Source organism: Pseudophryne corroboree, chromosome 5, assembly GCF_028390025.1.
Source record: "Pseudophryne corroboree isolate aPseCor3 chromosome 5, aPseCor3.hap2, whole genome shotgun sequence".
NCBI classification, from domain to species: Eukaryota; Metazoa; Chordata; class Amphibia; order Anura; family Myobatrachidae; genus Pseudophryne; species Pseudophryne corroboree.
Genome location: NC_086448.1, coordinates 769,128,888 through 769,150,335, shown reverse-complemented (window position 1 = coordinate 769,150,335; position 21,448 = coordinate 769,128,888). Strand labels below are relative to the sequence as shown.

The 21,448-nt window shown below is 47.6% G+C and overlaps 1 protein-coding gene across 2 annotated transcripts in view; it reads right to left on the bottom strand.

Annotated features, from left to right (window-relative positions):
- Positions 1-2,370: 2,370 nt before the first annotated feature.
- Positions 2,371-21,448, bottom strand: part of DCAF13 (DDB1 and CUL4 associated factor 13) — a 78,378-nt gene continuing 59,300 nt past the window's right edge. For both annotated transcript variants that reach the window (XM_063924245.1, XM_063924247.1), the window contains exons 8-11: positions 13,815-13,979; positions 13,350-13,485; positions 4,718-4,881; positions 2,371-2,713 (exon numbers count right to left, since the gene is read on the bottom strand). In XM_063924245.1, the coding sequence (XP_063780315.1) occupies positions 2,626-2,713; positions 4,718-4,881; positions 13,350-13,485; positions 13,815-13,979 (553 nt within the window). In that variant the 3' untranslated portion in view covers positions 2,371-2,625. The remainder of the gene's footprint in view (positions 2,714-4,717; positions 4,882-13,349; positions 13,486-13,814; positions 13,980-21,448) is intronic.

Sequence of the window (21,448 nt, the reverse complement as noted above, 5' to 3'; positions counted from 1 at the left end):
TAGGGGATGATTCCCACTGTATCCTGTCCGTTGGCGGGAAAGGATACGCCATAAGAATCCTTTTGGGAATCTGCAGTTTCTTGTCTGGAGATTCACAAGCTTTCTCACATAACTCGTTCAGCTCATGTGAGGGGGGAAAATTTATCTCAGTCTTCTTTCCCTTATACATGTGTACCCGCGTGTCAGGGACAGGGGGTTCCTCTGTGATATGCAAAACATCTTTGATTGCAATAATCATATATCGAATACATTTAGCCACCTTTGGCTGTAATTTTGCATCATCATATTCAACACTGGAGTCAGAATCCGTGTCGGTATCCGTGTCAACTATTTGGGATAGTGGGCGCTTTTGGGACCCCGAAGGTCCCTGCGACATAGGTACAGGCATGGGTTGACTCCCTGACTGTTCCCTAGCTTCAGCTTTAGCCAATCTTTTGTGCAATAAATTTACATTGGCACTTAAAACATTCCACATATCCATCCAGTCAGGTGTCGGCGCCGTCGACACCACATTAATTTGCTCCTCCTCCTCCCTCGAAAAGCCTTCTACCTCAGACATGTCGACACACGTACCGACACACCACACACTCAGGGAATCCTTCGTATCTGAGGACAGTTCCCCCACACGTCCCTTAGGAGAGACAGAGAGAGAGTATGCCAGCACACACCCAGCGCTATAATAACCCAGGACAAAAACACAATATTTATGTTTACCCAGATAGCGCTTTTATACTCAATGCGCCAATTATGTGCCCCCCTCTACTTTAAAACCCTCTTGTCACTGTGATCTAAGCAGGGGAGACTCCGGGGAGCTTCCTCTCAGCGGTGCTGTGGAGAAAAAATGGCGCTGATGAGTGCTGAGGGAGAAGCCCCGCCCCCTCGGCGGCGGGCTTCTGTCCCGCTCTAAAATACAAAACTTTGGCGGGGGCTCGTAGGTATATACAGTGGCCAGCTGTATATACCCATCTTTTGCCAGGAGAGGTTTATTTGCTAACCCGCGCCCTGCAGCCCCCCCCCCCGCGCCCTTACAGTGACACAGTATGTGAGGTGAATGGGAGCAATGGCGCACAGCTGCAGTGCTGTGCGTTACCTCAGTGAAGAACAGTGAAGTCTTCTGCCGCCTCTGATGTCTTCTAACTTCTCAAACTCACGTGGCTTCTACCTTCAGGCTCTGTGAGGAGGACGGCGGCGCGGCTCCGGGACGGACGGCGAGGATGAGACCTGCGTACCGATCCCTCTGGAGCTAATGGTGTCCAGTAGCCTAAGAAGCAGAGCCTTTTAACTCACAGAAGTAGGTCTGCTTCTCTCCCCTCAGTCCCACGATGCAGGGAGTCTGTTGCCAGCAGGCTCCCTGAAAATAAAAAAAACAAAATACTTTCTGTCAGAAACTCAGGAGAGCTCTCTGAAAAGCACCCAGTCTCCTCTGGGCACAGTAATCAACTGAGGTCTGGAGGAGGGTCATAGAGGGAGGAGCCAGTGCACACCCAAATCCTAAAGTCTTTCTTAAAGTGCCCATGTCTCCTGCGGAGCCAGTCTATCCCCATGGTCCTTACGGAGTCCCCAGCATCCTCTAGGACGTAAGAGAAACCTGCACTGTTGGTGTGCCTTGAGGACCGCGGTTGGGAATGCCTGCTCTAGGGCATCTGATGCGCTCCACGAGACGTTGCTTACTCTACCCATGTACTGCATACCCATCGTACATCATTGCTGTAGTTGCGCCAAATAGCCCCTCTCAGCGTGCCAGCTCCCGTGAGACTCTGCTAGTGTCGGGCGACACTAGTATGTGTGTGTGTGACTGATTCTCTGAGTCTATGGGGTAAATTTACTAAGATGGGAGTTCTATTTAAGATGGTATCACATATCAAATTAAATCAGCAGTCTCCTGGTGCGTCCTCGTCAACCTGTGCTGTGACTAAGACATTTAGGGGGAAAAAAAAAAAAAAAGACATCCAATGCTAGCGAAGTTGCCCAGAACCTGGCGGCTCACTCGCGTCAGGATCTCCCGCTGAGTGGTGTACTGAGGCTAGATATGAGGACACATCTGTAGTATAATAAGTTTTGTAAAAGCCAGAATTCCATGAGAAGGTTTGGATGAGCTTAAGTTTATAAAAGGGCTCTGTTCATTGGGAACACGCTTGGATCAATGTAAAAGATCTGTTTTTGGCTTATACTGTATAATGTTAACTTGCGAAAACAACTTTACAAAAAAATTCTTTATGCAATCTTATTTTTATTGAGCTGCAGCAAAGATCGTCCTTAGTGGTGTCTACTCATTGCACAGGTCTCTCTGAATGAGTCCGTACACCAGAACCTACAACTGTAGACACCCGAGTCCATTGTAAAGTAACACACAGATCACAGTACACAACATACTTAAATAGTTCATTTTTATTTCCTGGAAGTGTTCTTAATAACCATAAAAACATATACACTTTACATAATATTGCGTATAACCGAAGGGGTCATCGCCACAGTAAACTCCTCTAGTCTCTCATGGATACAACAAATAGATATCTTTGTATCCCACTAGAGATCTCACGATTAGAGAAGGAAAAAAAATAAAAAAATGAGGGACACTGTACAACCTATCAACATAATGACGCACTTGTGCGCCTGCACACAACTTTACTCCACCACAGCAATAACAGATTTCTTCTTCTCCGGCACGACTGGCACTGCGCCCTTTTTGCTGTGTTTGCGTCGATTCAACTCCCTGGAAAGGAGATTGTAAGTTAGAATGAGAGAAGACTCATGGGAAGTTACATGCATCTATCTCTTGGTGTTAGATCTCTGCATAATGGATTCTGAAAAATGATGTATGAAAGCCACCACTAGGGCTCAATTACAGAAGCGTGCTTTTATATTGCATTCTGGATGTAAGGACACTAAAGCTGGGTACACACCTAGCGATGTGTAGCCAGCCTGATATCGCTGCCGACGGGACCCGGCGTGCGCCAACTGCACACACACTTGCCGATGCAGAGTCCGACAGGGAAGGGGCTACGACATCCCCCAGTCGGCCCTACAGCACGGCTTGCGGGGGATATTGCTAGCTACCCATGGGAGAGCGCATATCATTGGTACACACCAGATGATGTACCCGATCTGTCGCCCCGATCCTTAGGATCAGGCGACATATTGTCTAGTTCACAGGTGCTCAAACTCGGTCCTCAGGACCCCACACGGTTCATGTTTTGCAGGTCACCTGCAGATTTTTAAAATGTGACAGTTGGTGACACACAGTGCAGTTGCTGGGTGACATGGAAAACGTGAACCGTGTGGGGTCCTAAGGACAGAGTTTGAGAACCACTGGTCTAGTGTGTACCAAGCTTCAGACTAAAGGGGGGAAAAAAAGAAAAGGAAAAAAAAAAACAACAACCCAGATCAGAAGGCAGAAGAATATTCGGCATGGCAGGTTTCCTTTGAGTATTGTAACTAGTCAGTGTATTCTAGCTTAGGGCATAGGGGGTCATTCCGAGTTGATCGCACCAAGCAACTTTTTGCTGCTGGTGCGATCAACTAATCTCCGCCTAGGGGGGAGTGTATTTTAGCATAGCAGGGCTGTGTTTTCTTGTGCAGCCCTGCTATGCTAAAAAAGTTTCACTCAAAACAAGACCAGCCCTGGACATACTTACCCTGTGCGGGATCCAGCGATGATGGGGCCGGCTTTGACGTCACACCTTCGCCCACCGTTCGCCTGGACACGCGTGCGTTTTACTTACCACTCCCCGAAAACTGCAGCAAACGGTAAGTTGACGCCCCGGAACGCCCTCTTGCTGTCCATATTCTTGTGGTCGCCGCTGCGACCGCTTTCTTCTCTGTCAGCGTCGCCGGGCAACGATGCGCGTGCGCACCGCGCTTTCCAGACCCGTTCGAACCGCAGCGAAGAACCGCTGCGTGCGAACGGGTCAGAATGACCCCCATAGCCCAAATTCAAACAATCAGCTTTGCAAGACCTCAGATACAAGATGTTAATCAGCATTCATGCAATATAAATGCAAACACTACTTAAAAATATTACAAATAGATCCAAACTTGCAGTAAAACTGTAGTATCTATCACGTTTGCTTTCACTGTAGTACTTGATGTAGACAAACATTAATTGCTGATTGGTTGCCACAGTTTAAATGCAAATAGGAGAAAGGTTGTAACAAAAATAGTGAATTATTATCTTAAACAGCACATAATGAAGGTGATAATTATATTGAGAACACAATCAATGCTTTCACTGAAAGTGTTCCTTGACTACTAGTGCAGTGAACAGCTGTGCTCTTATGAATACTGGCTCCGCCCACAAAATGGCAGCCACCACTAAGTGTAGATGACCGTGACACTGTAATGGGGTCTACACATCAAGGCCTTCATTAAATTACGTTAGTGGTTTCTATGGTTATTCTTCAAAGGGGAAAGAGGTCTACAAAAACTGCTTTAATACCAATCTGACTGCAAAATCTCAAATTTCAGGACTAAAAAAAGGAGAATCACACAGAGTAAGAGCAAGCATATAGACATTTCCCTGGGAAAGCAATATCTGGAACAAAACAATTGCACTGGACTTTAATAGTCTCAGAAGCAGTACTGTTTCTGAGGAAACGGATCCCGTTAATTCAAACACAAAACCGTGCCACAACTGGCCAAAGTGAATGAACGTCTCCGCAAGCCCCGTAAAATCACTGTGTATCCAAGGTTTGGAATGTGCGTGAAGAGATGTACTTACTTCTTACGGCGAGAATCCCTCATTTCGCGCTGTTCCTTTATCTGGCTGTATATGGCTTTGGGGAGGTGTCTGTGTTGTGCAATTCTCTTGACCTGTGGATGATGCTGGAATTTCTCCTTTAGCTTCTGGTTGTAGTTCTGTGCGGCCCTCTCTCGTGGAGATAACTAAAAGAAATAAGCAAACATTTTAGCTTAACGATTTCCCTTGAAGCTCCCAGAGTCCAGAACCAACGATATGGACTATTCACACGCTGAACGATTTTGGCTATGGGAGATTTTGACTATACAGGAGGCTGGAATGTCTGGGGGAGGGGGTGAGTGGGACTTTTGGAGGAGATAATCATTATTGTAGGCTTATATAGTTAGTACCGTAGACACACACAAACGATATGCACTAAGCCAAAATAGACTGTGCATCGTTCATCGTTGTTCTATACACACAGTACGATATGCGCTAGTTTTATAATGATATAGACTATTAGCTAGAATCATACCACGCGTATGCGGCTTTAGGGTTCTCGATATTGGGCCTGTACCAGAGTCTCACAGGAACCTGCCATTACTTCTACTTTCAAGTTCCACCTAACATTAATATATCAACTTCTGAAAGTTCAACAAATCATTAGCACAAAGAATATATTTGTCCTGGTGATAGGAAGCTCTTTGTCTGGTGTCGTCCCTTGGCCGGACAGTGCAACCCGTCTCATTTACAACAGAGTGAATGAGAACCTGATAAATGGGTTATCCTTTGTGTAATAATGAGAAGATCACAATACCTTGTATCAGGGGTAGACATAATTACACAAATAGCTGCCTACAATGCCATTTGTTTTCTTTCTGCTGTGCAAGACAACTGAAAAATGTGCATTTTCCCAAAAGGTTTAACGATAGCTCTTCTTTATTACTCGGTACATACATTAAAGTGAACTTGCCTCTGTAAATCAAAATGTTTTGAGCCAACGCAACATATATATCACGTCATGTTAGCTACTTGCTATGCTTATTTTATGATTTCCCCTTTTATCTTCCTACTCCCCAGGGCTGTACTTTACATACAGAGCTGGAAGAAGACTCTGGTCTCTGGCAGGAGAGAGATGACTTTATTTTAATCATATAGAGAAACAGATCAGAAGAGAGATTGTTCATCCAATGTTAGGTTAGCTAAACGGTTTTCCTCTGTGAAGTCGCAATGATGTCATGTCGTCTCCGGCTACATTTTTGTTTAGTGCAATCTAGCGTTTGGGAACCAATTCAAGAAGTTTACACTCTTAGGGGGTAGATTTACTAAGGTATTTGCATTGATCATTTTAAAACGGCAATAGGATTAAATGCTAAACCAGGCTTGTGAAGCATCGACTGACATTTTGAATCCAAACCACACTTTAGTAAATCTACCCCTGAAAGTGTAGAAGTATACCACTGCTATTGTATAGTTAGATGAATGACAAAAACTATATTAACAGATATTTTTGTTTTCAGATTTGGAGACACTACAAAACGCAGGACCCCCTCCCACAAATAGCAAAAGATACTGACACAGTTGTCTGGACAGGTTTTTTTTTTTTTTTAAAAAGGACGGACTAAATAATTCAAATCATTAACACTTCTGGTACACAAAGATCTGCATCAATTCACATAATAGAAATGACTTGCAAAAATGTAAAAAATCTTCAGTAAAAAACATTTTTTAAAAATTGTTTTTTTAAATCCTGCTGGTTCAACTCGTTTGATCAAGCGACTGCATAAGCTTCTTGCCTTGGGCAATATCACAACAGAACCCCTCAAGAATACTGTGGGACTGTCGGATAAATGAATGAGACTCTAAAATAAAGCCAAAGTGTGTTTTGATTGGGTAGCGAACAAACTGGCCAATGGCCACATGGTAACTTGCCAACATCACACCTACTGGCCAGGAGTCCCGTCATTCTGCAAGTGGTCAGGTTTATCGGTGTATGCTTGGCCAGGTGACTCAGCTGCTTACCGGTCGCCATTCAGATGAGACGACCACTGACATTTATTCCTATTTCATTACCGAACCAGACAAACGTCACTACAGTTATTGGTCCAATTATTTATAGGACTCCAGAATAAAAAAAACCCTCACTGAAAACAGCAAAACACTCGTCTATTTTTAAATTAGCCTCCGATCTCGGTAAACAACATCGCAGCCCCCATCATGTAAGCGCTGCGGAATAGGTGTGCCCTATATAAATAGCTGATAATAAATAATGTCATTTTGCCCGTTTTCCTGAGCCAGCCTAAACAGAACGCACAATATTTTTTTCCCCATTGTGCAGCAAATTGTCAACAGCCTCCAAGTGAGAGGGCTTTTATTCTAATTAAAAGCAATGATTTTCTTTAATTTAATTGAGAAAGAGCAAAGTGCTGCTGCTGATTTAGTACAAACTAAACAGTTTTGTAGAGCAAAAGCTCTGTGCGGAGAGACAACACAATTAACCATTTCATCACCCCAAGCTTTACCTGGGAAAGGATCATTTCTCTGGGGTTCTGTTGTATCAAGAGACTGTATTTCTATACAACTCATCTTACACTTTATTCCATGAGCAGTTATATTATTTACTGTCCCTCTTTTTCTTCCAGACCCATTAACTCACAATACGTCAGGTCACTGGGTTTTATTACGGGTCTAATCATACATCAAAATGAGCTTGGTAAAAGTTTCATAGTGATGCAGAGAACAAAGCAGGTGTTCACCACACACATACTACATACTAGGGCATGCCTCTTCAACCTGTGGCCCTCCAGCTGCTGTGGAACTACACATCCCAGCATGCCCGGTCTCCGTTTTAGCATGCCTTAATGGCAAAAGTGTGGCAGGGCATGCTGGGATGTGTAGTTCCACAGCAACTGGAGGGCCGCAGGTTGAAGACCCATGAATTAGGGCAGGCTTGGCCAACTTGTGGCTCTCCAGATGTTGTGAAACTACACATCCCAGCATGCCCTGCCACAGTTTTAGCATTCCCTAATAGCAAAACTGTGGCAAAGCATGATAGGACTTGTAGTTTTACAACCGCTAGAGAGCCACATGTTGGCCAGGCCTGTATTAGGGGATGTAGTCAGAACGTTGAATTGTTCACAATGACGAGGCCTCTGCAGGGACCGGAGGGTTAGGGACTAGATATACACTCACTGCTACGATGCTGCAGGAGCCACAGAAGCTAATAGGACATCACATCGCTGGAGTCACTATACCATCTAAGTCACCACTAGTCCCCTAGGAACGTTTGGTAGATATTCTAGTCATGTCAACATTTCATCAGTGTTGGCCTGATGAATGCCAAAGTGGCTAATGTTAATAAAATATACAACTGCGTGGGGATTCCTTATTTAACACCCACGTATTAGCCTTAGCTGTCTTATCCAATCCTTACATCCTTCACAAATGAAGAGTCTTGGCGCGCCAATAACAGACCAGTTTTGACATCTATGGAGTAAATTTGTAGTAACCACACTAACTTAATATATAAATCTTTACACTCTAAAGACTAATAGGTTTTATTGATTACATTTTGTATATTACACGTGTAAATTACCAGCATTTTATGCCGTTTTCATCTTTATTTACTAACTTCGCTTTGTTGGGACTGCTCTTGCCTAAAACTGCTGCCCCAGTGAAGACTTTTGTGGCATGCGCTCTCTATTTAAATTTACTATTTTTTAAAGTAAAACCACCTATCACTTCAATCTTAAAGAATCAGAACAGGTCATGTTTTCAGGATTTCTTTAATCATGCACTGGTGTTTTCATCTAGGCGTTTGTATGTAGCACTTTGTTCCTGCCACATTTAGTGGGCCACTCACACAGAGCCATTGTCTATCTACAGCCGGCCACCTATGCCTACAGCCAATCGTCACTGGGTTCCGCTGAGCGGTGCAGATTACATTTCCTGCTGTTTAAATCCAATGGTGCACTGGAGGAGGCCATACAAGGACTCAGTGTGGCCAGGCCACTGATGAAGGCAGCAGATTCCCCCACATTCCCCGTATTATACAGAAGAGCATTACAGATAGCTGGCGTTCCCCTTTATAAGTAAAGGATGTGAGGTGTATTCTCTTTACCAATGTGACTGGTAATATGAATAGAGAACATGAATCATGCACAAAGGGACAATGCACTAAAGCAAGGGTTGTGTTCAGTGTCCCAGCTGTCGGGATGCCTGTAGTCATGTGACACACGTTGGAATTCGGACACCGCCGGATCACAGATAGCTGACATCCCGAAGGTGAGTATTGGGGTTCAGACTTAGGGCCTGATGGTAGGGGGAGAGTTAGGGTTATGCAATAGGGGGGGTTAGGTACTGGGGTAGGGGGGGTTTAGTCCTAGCCGCCACCTCCGAGGGTTAGGGTAGGGGACGAGGGGAGGTAGCACTTACCCCGTCCGATATCGGCATCTTCGGTGTTGGGATGCCACAGTCGGTCACATGACAGACGGCATCCCCACCAAAGGAAAAATGATGAAAAGGTCACTACCAAGTAATAATGTATAAAGAAAACAAAGTGAAAAAAAAATAAGCTGAACATACAAATATTACTGTGTTGCCCCTTTAAACAGGGCACCCTGGCAAAAGCTTAAATGCTTTATTCAGTAAACAAAGCCCCGTACGGGAAAGCGATTGCATTATGCAAGACGTGGCATGCAAATGTGAAAACTGTTAGACGACTGTTAATATTTGCAATAACATCCTGTTAAGAAGGTAAATGCCCTGACTGATGGAGCCTGCGATGTAAAGAGGTCACCGTCAACATTAAAGTTCTACTCTCCCCTGAACTGTAAGCGAAGACAATAAACCCCCATCCTGGACCCCTGCAGATGGCCTCAGTCATTAAATGGCTACAAAGTAGCACCTTCTCGGGGATTTGCATTGGACTCATGCTAGGAGGAAAACAAATTAGGATTCAATTAATTCTGTTTCCTGGTAAAGCGTTGAGCAATGACCTGAACAGTGCAAATTACGGGAGTCCTACTGTCACCTGGTGGAAAGCTGGATAGCGCCACCATCTGGTCAGAAAACAGATGCATTACCTTATAACGATCAAGAACTGGGTACAGAACATTCTGAACACTGTATTCTCTATTCATTGCTTTGATGTACAGTGCTCTTGCTTGCTTTCGTGGATTGTCAAGCTTGGAGCAAACCTCTGTATACGGATTTACATCGGGTTTATGGCTGCCATAATGTGCTACAGAAAGTCAACAAATAAAGGAATTGTACTCAGTTTGTCTACAAAAGAACACGGACAACGAGGAAAGAGACACTGAAAACAAGGCCAACTGGGGGCTTACGCTCCAGCAAATTATTTATAGCTTTATGGTTTTCTTTCCATTTAAACCCAATAAAAGGCAGTGGAGCCACAATACCCCGCCAGTCATTTCAGCTGAAATGCGTGTAAAGAGACCCGTTTGGGCGCCCAAACGGGTCTTTTTACGATCGTGCCCATTAGTTTAGTCGGGTTTAGGTGCTTCGCGTGCCTAAACCCGACTTTCCTGGACGCGATAGGGGGACGATAATTAAATGTCCCCCGTTTTCGCCCCTATCTCCCGTCACTTTAGGCGGGAGACGGGGGGCGCTTTAACATTTCAATCTGGCCTTCTATGTCAATTAAGTCACAATGCAGATTCATCACTATAGGAACAATGCAAGGACGTGCTGTAATGACAGGAATGAGGGACCCAACCCCCATTTTTAAATGACAAAATGTCGAGTCTCATGAAATACGGTAACCTATAGGGAGGAAGTAGACTCTCAATGATCAGTGATAGGGTTCAACCTCAATAAATAAATGGGAATCGAGGGGAGGCATAGTTGTGACTGAAACAGGTATTTTCAGAACTTAGGGCCTAATTCAGACCTGATCACTAGCAGGTGATTTTTGCACTGCTGCGATCCAATAGTCGCCGCCTACAGTGTGTGAACGCATGTGTGGCAGAGCTGTACAAACAGATTTTGTGCAGTGTCAGCAGAGCCCAGGACTTACTCAGCTGCTGCGATTGCTTCAGCCTGTTCATGACCAGAAATGACGTCAGGCACCCGCCCTGCAAACGCTTGGACACGCCTGCGTTTTTCCAAACACTCCCAGATAACGGTCAGTTGCCACCTACAAACACCCTCTTCCTGTGGATCCTTCGCACAAACCCATCGCTGAGCGGCGATCCGCTTTCAGTGATCGCGCTGAGCCCAAAGAAAAGTGGGTCCCAGCGACCCCTCACTTTTAAAAATTGGGGTCCTACCGGTCTTTTTCTGGGTCCCATCGCAATGAAGGTTCGTATTAATCTTAATATTGTTTGGACAGTACAAAAGTGTTGCAAGGTGGGGGGATGGGTGACAGTGCTGCTGGGCTGTGTAGCATGCAGGACACCCTGCACTAGACATTCTGGTGCCCTTAGGCAGAAAGTGAATTGGTGTTCCACTTCCCAGACTGGAAAGCATAGACGGTGCGCGCCGCAGGCGCGTTGCAAAATTTTAGGGGCGTGGCTTCATGGGGACCGGGTGTGACCACTTAATAGTGCCAATTCACATTACACCACACAGTAGTGCCACTTATACACATTGCACCAGGTAGAACCTCCTATACACACTGCGCCAGGTACAGCACGTTATACACTTTGCTCCAGGTACAGCACGTTATACACTTTGCTCCAGGTAGAGGACTTTATACACATTGCGCCAGTTAGAGCACGTTATACACTTTGTGCCAGGCAGAGCACGTTATACACATTGCGCCAGGTAGAGCACGTTATACACAATGCACCAGGCAGAGCACGTTATACACATTGCACCAGGCAGAGCACGTTATACACATTGCACCAGGTAGAGCACGTTATACACATTGCGCCAGGCAGAGCACGTTCTACACATTGCGCCAGGCAGAGCACGTTCTACACATTGCGTCAGGCAGAGCACGTTATACACATTGCGCCAGGCAGAACACGTTATACACATTGCGCCAGGCAGAGCACATTATACACATTGCATCAGGCAGAGCACGTTATACACATTGCACCAGGCAGAGCACGTTATACACATTGCACCAGGCAGAGCACGTTATACACATTGCACCAGGCAGAGCACGTTATACACATTGCATCAGGCAGAGCACATTATATACTTTGCTCCAGGTAGAGGACTTTATACACATTGCGCCAGTGAGAGCACGTTATACACTTTGTGCCAGGCAGAGCACGTTATACACATTGCGCCAGGTAGAGCACGTTAATTGCGCCAGGTAGAGCACGTTAATTGCACCAGGCAGAGCACGTTATACACATTGCGCCAGGTAGAGCACGTTAATTGCACCAGGCAGAGCACGTTATACACATTGCACCAGATAGAGCACGTTATACACATTGTGCCAGGTAGAGCACGTTATACACATTGCGCCAGGCAGAGCACATTATACACATTGCACCAGGCAGAGCGCGTTATACACATTGCGTCAGGCAGAGCACGTTATACACACTGCGCCAGGTAGAGCACATTATACACATTGCGCTAGGCAGCGCACGTTATACACATTGCGCCAGATAGAGCACGAGTGTGGTACTACCCTGCCAGCCCAAGTGTCATTATGCCATTGTGCACATACAGACACACACTTATTATAAGTACACAGACATCGACACACGTATATATACACAAGCTGCCCATCCCTGTTACCGGGTTGCTGGGTGCTGAGAATAGCCGGTAACAGAGCTCTCTCCACTCCGCGTCTCCTGCTGCCCGCCCCCAGGCCCGAGCTCCATAGACACTGTGCCTGACAAGCTGTCTCCTCTCTCTCCCCCCCCCCCCCGGTCATCACTGTCCCCATTATAGCCGCAGCCCTCTCTGCTGTGTTGGGCCGGCTGTGAGTGAGGGGAAGCGGCAGCAATGTCTATCAGTGTCCGGGGGGGGGGGAGCTCACGGCAGCGCAGCACCAATTGTAAGGGGACGGGGAGGCGGCACCAACCATGCTCCGCCCTCCCTGTCTATCAGTGACCGGGGGTGGGCGGCGGCTCACGGCAGCACAGCATCAATTGGAAGGGGACCGGGTGGCAGCATGAGAATTCACTTCTCGCAGTGTGCAGCCATCATCACAGCGCGTCCTGTGTGACGCGCTGATTTTTGAAAACCGGGTCCCTTAATGCTTATAGCGCGTAAAATACGCGCTATAGCGAGTATTTGCGATCACTGGCTTTGTACCCATGCGACGCGCCTGCGCTTTGCGGTGCATGCGCAGTTTAGACCAGATCGCCCACTGTATGAAAACGCAGCCTAGCGATCAGGTCTGAATTACCCCCTTATTGCAGATACATTTACCCTGATGAATAGGAACATAATAGCACACCCCTTTCCCTTACACGTCCTCAGCTTACGGCTTCCCCTATCCTGCAGTAGTCCTATGGATTTCCAGGCACTTTATAATCACAAACGTAACAAGTCACCTTGCATCAAAGCTTCAGATAGACGATGACGAGCAGTCTAGGGGCTGCGGTATGACTTGAGGATTTAGTGCTGTACGGTATGAGTCACAGAGCAGATCTATAATGGAGCACTAGGATCTGGCTATAGGTGCACTGCAGTCACTCTGCAGCTGCAATTAACGTATTGCTTTGTTGGACACTACAAGCACTCTTACCAGGCCAAGTTTCTCAGAAGCGTTGGCTTTCCATATACGGATGTTCATTTCGTCCGACCCGCACAGGATGTACTTGTTGTCGGCCGACCACCTGACACAGGTGACGTGCTGCATCCTCTTTGTGTGATAAACTTCCCTGTTTGAAAATCAGGAGCTTAGAGTCAGGTTACTTTGTTCCTTTAGAAGACGACTATTCCCCAGTGTGGAGCATTCACACAGTACCTGCTGTGTGCAAGGCTTGTTCCTACGCATGAAAGCATCTAAACAGCATTAGACACAGATTCCTCCTGAACTCGCACTTTGCCAAGTAGATTTAATAGAAATCAACTTTGTAATTGACTTACAAATGCGCTAATCATTACACGCAGTGAAGGTAGCAGCCATCTTGCTGACTGAACCGAGATTCACGTTTACGCTGGCAATTAGCTAGGACGCGTTGATCTTATGCTCTATCATTAGTCTCACCTGCTGTGCCCACTTTCCACTGGGTAGATACGAACGGATTTATCAAAGCTGGCAGTCACAAATTCCTTCCCGGTGGGGGAGTAATCCACGTCCAGGACAGCGGATACATGGTCCATGTGCACCTTAATAGGAGTGTCCATGTGCCGCATGTCATAGGTGTACAATCTGCAGGGAAATACATTTAGACTTTATTTTGTACGGTACAGTGATGACATCAAAACAAGAAGAAAAAGTGGACGATTTATCAAACAGTCTACAGAGAACAAGTGGAGATGTAGCCTATAGCAACCAGATTCTAGCCATTTATCTAGTACTAGGTGATTCATCGCGCCCTACGGGCGCTCTTTACACTGTCGTAAGGGGCTACGCCCCCTTAACCCTTGCGGCGTGCAATATTTTTATTATATGGGAGTATTACCTCCAATCATAATTGTGTGAGTGGTTAAATATTGCACGGACAAAGGGCGTGCAATGGTTAAAGGGTCAAAGCTCCTTGCAATGGCGTGAACAGCGCACGCAGGGCCTGATGTATCTCTTAGTAGGTGCTTTGGTTGGGGGAGTGGCGGGTGCGGGGGAGACGCGGATGGGATCCAGGGGTGAGGCAGGAGGTGGAGGGGCGGTTGCGGTGGTGCCGCAGGTTGGGGAGGGGCTGGTGCGGTGGTGCCACAGGTGGGGGTCCGGAGCCACCGCGGGTGGGGGAGGAGCAGTTGCGGGGGTGCCATGGGTGGGGGAGGGGCGAATGCGGTGGTGCAGCGGGAGCGGGGTTGCTGCGGGTGGGGGTCCAGAGCTACCGCCGGTATTGGAAGGGGTGTGGGGGTGCTGCGGATGGGGCCTGGAGGTACTGTGAGTGGGGGAGGGGCGGGTAATGCTTATCCTGCTTCTCCTGTCAGCAGCTAAGCTGCTGTCCTCCCTTTGGCAGTGGCTCTCCCGGAGACTCGCACAGCAGCCAGTCACTATTGTTAGCGCCAGTGTCTCAACGCGCTGTATTACAGGGAAGAAGATGCACTCAATAAACTACAGCTCCCAGCAGCCCTACGGGCCAGAATGCTTCGACGCTAAGGGCTGCTGGGAGCTGTAGTTTATTTAGTGCATCTACTTCCCTGTAATGCGGCGCATTGGGAAAATAAGATTTTACTTACCGATAAATCTATTTCTCGTAGTCCGTAGTGGATGCTGGGACTCCGTAAGGACCATGGGGAATAGCGGCTCCGCAGGAGACAGGGCACAAAATAAAAGCTTGAGATATCAGGTGGTGTGCACTGGCTCCTCCCCCTATGACCCTCCTCCAAGCCAGTTAGGATACTGTGCCCGGACGAGCGTACATAATAAGGAAGGATATTGAATCCCGGGTAAGACTCATACCAGCCACACCAATCACACCGTACAACTCGTGATCTGAACCCAGTTAACAGTATGATAAATTTAAAGGAGCCTCTGAAAAGATGGCTCAACAATAATAACCCGAATTTTTTGTAACAATAACTATATACAAGTATTGCAGACAATCCGCACTAGGGATGGGCGCCCAGCATCCACTACGGACTACGAGAAATAGATTTATCGGTAAGTAAAATCTTATTTTCTCTAACGTCCTAAGTGGATGCTGGGACTCCGTAAGGACCATGGGGATTATACCAAAGCTCCCAAACGGGCGGGAGAGTGCGGATGACTCTGCAGCACCGAATGAGAGAACTCCAGGTCCTCCTCAGCCAGGGTATCAAATTTGTAGAATTTAGCAAACGTGTTTGCCCCTGACCAAGTAGCTGCTCGGCAAAGTTGTAAAGCCGAGACCCCTCGGGCAGCCGCCCAAGATGAGCCCACTTTCCTTGTGGAATGGGCTTTTACTGATTTTGGCTGTGGCAATCCTGCCACGGAATGTGCAAGCTGAATTGTACTACAAATCCAACGAGCAATCGTCTGCTTTGAAGCAGGAGCACCCAGCTTGTTGGGTGCATACAGGATAAACAGCGAGTCAGTTTTCCTGACTCCAGCCGTCCTGGAAACATATATTTTCAAGGCCCTGACAACGTCCAGCAACTTAGAGTCCTCTAAGTCCCTAGTAGCCGCAGGTACCACAATAGGTTGGTTCATGTGAAATGCAGAAACCACCTTAGGTAGAAATTGAGGACGAGTCCTCAATTCCGCCCTGTCAGAATGAAAATTTAGGTAAGGGCTTTTACATGATAAAGCCGCCAATTCTGACACACGCCTAGCTGAAGCCAAGGCCAACAGCATCGACACCTTCCACGTGAGATATTTTAAATCTACCGTAGACAATGGTTCAAACCAGTGTGATTTTAGAAATCTCAACACAACATTGAGATCCCAAGGTGCCACTGGAGGCACAAAAGGAGGCTGTATGTGCAGCACCCCTTTCACAAATGTCTGAACTTCAGGTACTGAAGCCAGTTCTTTCTGGAAGAATATCGACAAGGCCGAAATTTGAACCTTAATGGACCCCAATTTTAGGCCCATAGACAGTCCTGTTTGCAGGAAATGCAAGAAACGACCCAGTTGAAATTCCTGTGTAGGGGCCTTCTTGGCCTCACACCACGCAACATATTTACGCCAAATGCGGTGATAATGTTTTGCGGTTACTTCCTTTCTGGCTTTTACCAGAGTAGGGACGACTTCTTCTGGAATGCCCTTGTCCTTCAGGATCCGGCGTTCAACCGCCATGCCGTCAAACGCAGCCGCGGTAAGTCTTGGAACAGACAGGGTCCTTGCTGGAGCAGGTCCCTTCTTAGAGGTAGAGGCCACGGTTCGTCCGTGAGCATCTCTTGAAGTTCCGGGTACCAAGACCTTCTTGGCCAATCCGGAACCACGAGTATAGTTCTTACTCCTCTCCTTCTTATGATTCTCAATACTTTCGGTATGAGGGGCAGAGGAGGGAATACATACACTGACTGGTACACCCACGGCGTTACCAGAGCGTCCACTGCTATTGCCTGAGGGTCCCTTGACCTGGCGCAATATCTGTCCAGTTTTTTGTTTAGACGTGACGCCATCATGTCCACCTTTGGTCTTTCCCAACGGTTTACAATTTGGTGGAAGACTTCTGGGTGAAGTCCCCACTCTCCCGGGTGAAGGTCGTGTCTGCTGAGGAAGTCTGCTTCCCAGTTGTCCACTCCCGGAATGAACACTGCTGACAGTGCTATCACATGATTTTCCGCCCAGCGAAGAATCCTTGCAGTTTCTGCCATTGCCCTCCTGCTTCTCGTGCCGCCCTGTCTGTTTATGTGGGCGACTGACGTGATGTTGTCCGACTGGATCAACACCGCCTGACCCTGAAGCAGAGGTTTTGCTTGAATTAAGGCATTGTAAATGGCCCTTAGTTCTAGAATGTTTATATGAAGAGATGTTTCCATGCTTGACCACAAGCCCTGGAAATTCCTTCCCTGTGTGACTGCTCCCCAGCCTCTCAGGCTGGCATCCGTGGTTACCAGGATCCAATCCTGAATGCCAAATCTGCGGCCCTCTAGTAGATGAGCCTTCTGAAGCCACCACAGGAGAGACACCCTTGTCCTTGGCGACAGGGTTATCCGTTGATGCATCTGAAGATGCGATCCGGACCATTTTCCCAGTAGATCCCACTGAAAAGTTCTTGCATGGAATCTTCCGAATGGAATCGCTTCGTAAGAAGCCACCATTTTTCCCAGGACCCTTGTGCACTGATGCACTGAGACCTGTCCTGGTTTTAGGAGGTTCCTGACTAGCTCGGATAACTCCCTGGCCTTCTCCTCCGGGAGAAACACCTTCTTCTGGACTGTGTCCAGAATCATTCCTAAGAACAGTAGACGTGTCGTTGGAATCAGCTACGATTTTGGAATATTTAGAATCCATCCGTGCTGACTTAGCACTACCTGAGATAGTGCCACTCCGACTTCTAACTGTTCCTTGGTTCTTGCCCTTATCAGGAGATCGTCCAAGTAAGGGATAATTAAGATGCCTTTTCTTCGTAGAAGAATCATCATTTCGGCCATTACCTTGGTAAAGACCCGAGGCGCCGTGGACAATCCAAACGGCAGCGTCTGAAACTGATGACAGTTTTGTACTACAAACCTGAGGTACCCTTGGTGAGAAGGATACATTGGGACGTGGAGATAAGCATCCTTGATGTCCAGCGACACCATATAGTCCCCCTCTTCCAGGTTCGCTATCACCGCTCTGAGTGACTCCATCTTGAATTTGAACCTTTTTATGTAAGTGTTCAAAGATTTTAGATTTAATATTGGTCTCACCGAGCCGTCCGGCTTCGGTACCACAAATAGTGTGGAATAATACCCCTTCCCCTGTTGTAAGAGGGGTACCTTGATTATCACCTGCTGGGAGTACAGCTTGTGAATGGCTTCCAGAACTGCCTCCCTGTCGGAGGGAGACTTTGGTAAAGCAGACTTCAGGAACCGATGAGGAGGAAACGCCTCGAATTCCAGTTTGTACCCCTGTGATACTACCTGTAGAATCCAGGGATCCACTTGCGAGTGAGCCCACTGCGCGTTGAAATTCTTGAGACGGGCCCCCACCGTGTCTGAGTCTGCTTGTAAAGCCCCAGCGTCATGCTGAAGACTTGGCAGAAGCAGGGGAGGGCTTCTGCTCCTGGGAAGCGGCTGCATGGTGCTGCCTTTTTCCTCTTCCTCTGCCCTTGGGCAGAAAAGAGTGACCTTTTGCTCGCTTGTACTTATGGGAACGAAAGGACTGAGTTTGAAAAGACTGTGTCTTTTTCTGTTGATGTGAAGTAACCTGGGGTAAAAAGGTGGATTTTCCAGCCGTTGCCGTGGCCACCAGGTCTGTTAGACCAGCCCCAAATAACTCCTCCCCCTTATACGGCAATACTTCCATGTGCCGTTTGGAATCTGCGTCTCCTGACCACTGTCTGGTCCATAATGCTCTTCTGGCAGAGATGGACATTGCGCTTACTCTTGATGCCAGGGTACAAATATCCCTCTGCGCATCACGCATATATAGCAATGCATCCTTTAAATGTTCTATAGTTAACAGAATATTGTCCCTATCCAGGGTATCAATATTCTCAGTCAGGGAATCCGCCCATGCGACTCCAGCACTGCACATCCAGGCTGATGCGATTGCTGGTCGCAGTATAACACCAGTATGTGTGTATATACTTTTTAGGATATTTTCCAGCCTCCTATCAGCTGGTTCTTTGAGGGTGGCCGTATCAGGGGACGGTAACGCTACTTGTTTAGATAAACGTGTGAGCGCCTTATCTACCCTAGGGGGTGTTTCCCACCGTGCCCTAACCTCTGGCGGGAAAGGGTATAGTGCTAATAACTTATTAGAAATTAGCTGTTTTTTATCGGGGGAAACCCACGCTTTATCACACACCTCATTTATTTCCTCAGACTCAGGAAAAACTATTGGCAGTTTTTTCACACCCCACATAATACCCGCCTTTGAGGTATTTGTAGTGTCAGAAAGGTTCAATGCCTCTTTCATTGCCGTGATCATGTAACGTGTGGCCCTACTGGACATTACGTTTGTCTCGTCACCGTCGACACTAGATTCAGTATCTGTATCTGGATCCGTGTCGACCCACTGAGGTAGCGGCCGTTTTAGGGCCCCTGAGGGTGTCTGAGACGCCTGAACAGGCACTAATTGATTTGCCGGCTTTCTCATGTCGTCAACAGTTTTTTGTAAATTGCTGACATTATCACTTAATTGCTTAAACACAATCATCCAGTCAGGTGTCGACTCCCTAGGGGGTGACATCACTAACACAGGCAACTGCTCCGCCTCCACCTCATTTTCCTCCTCATACATGTCGACACACGCGTACCGACACACAGCACACACACCGGGAATGCTCTGATAGAGGACAGGACCCTACTTAGCCCTTTGGAGAGACAGAGGGAGAGTCTGCCAGCACACACCCAGCGCTATATATATATACAGGGATAACCTTATATAAGTGTTAATCCCTTATAGCTGCTGTTAATCTAGTTATTTGCTGCCAAAATGCCCCCCCTTCTCTTTTTTACCCTGAATCAGATGCAGTACTGCAGGGGAGAATCAGGGAGCCGTCCTTCCAGCGGAGCTGTGAGGGAATAATGGCGCCAGTGTGCTGAGGAGATAGGCCCCGCCCCTTCACGACGTCCTTAACTCCCGCTTTTTTGTGTAAAATGGCAGGGGAAAAAATACATCCATATAGCCCTGGAGCTATATGTGATGTATTCCTTTTGCCAGCTAAGGTATATGTGTGTTATATTGCGTCTCAGGGCGCTCCCCCCCAGCGCCCTGCACCCTCAGTGACCGGAGTGTGAAGTGTGCTGAGAGCAATGGCGCACAGCTGCGGTGCTGTGCGCTACCTTAGTCTTGAAGACAGGATGTCTTCTGCCGCCGCTTTCACCGGACCTTCGTCTCTTCTGGCTCTGTAAGGGGGACGGCGGCGCGGCTCCGGTGACCCATCCAGGCTGAACCTGTGATCGTCCCTCTGGAGCTAACGTCCAGTAGCCTAAGAAGCCCAATCCACTCTGCACTCAGGTGAGTTCGCTTCTTCTCCCCTTAGTCCCACGATGCAGTGAGCCTGTTGCCAGCAGGACTCACTGAAAATAAAAAAAACCTAACTAAACTTTTATTCTAAGCAGCTCTGGAGAGCTACCTAGTTTGCACCCTTCTCGGCCGGGCACAAAAATCTAACTGGCTTGGAGGAGGGTCATAGGGGGAGGAGCCAGTGCACACCACCTGATATCTCAAGCTTTTATTTTGTGCCCTGTCTCCTGCGGAGCCGCTATTCCCCATGGTCCTTACGGAGTCCCAGCATCCACTTAGGACGTTAGAGAAACTGGTGATAACAATAGTGACTGGCTGGCAGAACTGAGTGACTGGCTGAATCAATGTAAAAGGTGAGAGTGCTGTGCAGTGTCAGCGACACTGCACACAGGCCAGTTGCTAGCCGCTCAGGAAAGGGATGCAGTGCAGGGAGGCACCAGGAAGGAGAGGCGCTCTCCTTGCTCTGCATCGCTGTGCTGAGCTGCTATCCCTGCTGCCGGCTGCTGTCACACATGCAGCGGCGCCAGCAGCACAAAACCTCCTCTCCCCTCGGCCCCGGCAGCACAAAACCTCCTCTCCCCTCGGCGCCGGCAGCACAAAGCCACCTCTCCCCCCCCCCCCGCTCCCTTGTGTGACATTCAGTGGCCGGGGAGCCAAAGGGGCGAAGCTAGATGGGAATAAGGGGTGGAGCTAGACTGGACCGTGTTGCAGTAGGAGGATGAGCTGCTACAGCTTCAGCTAGCCAGACTTCATTAGGTAAGTGTCTGGAAAGAGAGTGAGTGTGTGTCTGTATATAGTGTCTGTATATATGTGTGACTGTGTATGTGTGTAATGTATGTACAGTATGTATGTGTTTGTATATATATATATAATAAGAATTTACTTACCGATAATTCTATTTCTCGGAGTCCGTAGTGGATGCTGGGGTTCCTGAAAGGACCATGGGGAATAGCGGCTCCGCAGGAGACAGGGCACAAAAAGTAAAGCTTTATGATCAGGTGGTGTGTACTGGCTCCTCCCCCTATGACCCTCCTCCAAGCCTCAGTTAGGATACTGTGCCCGGACGAGCGTACACAATAAGGAAGGATTTTGAATCCCGGGTAAGACTCATACCAGCCACACCAATC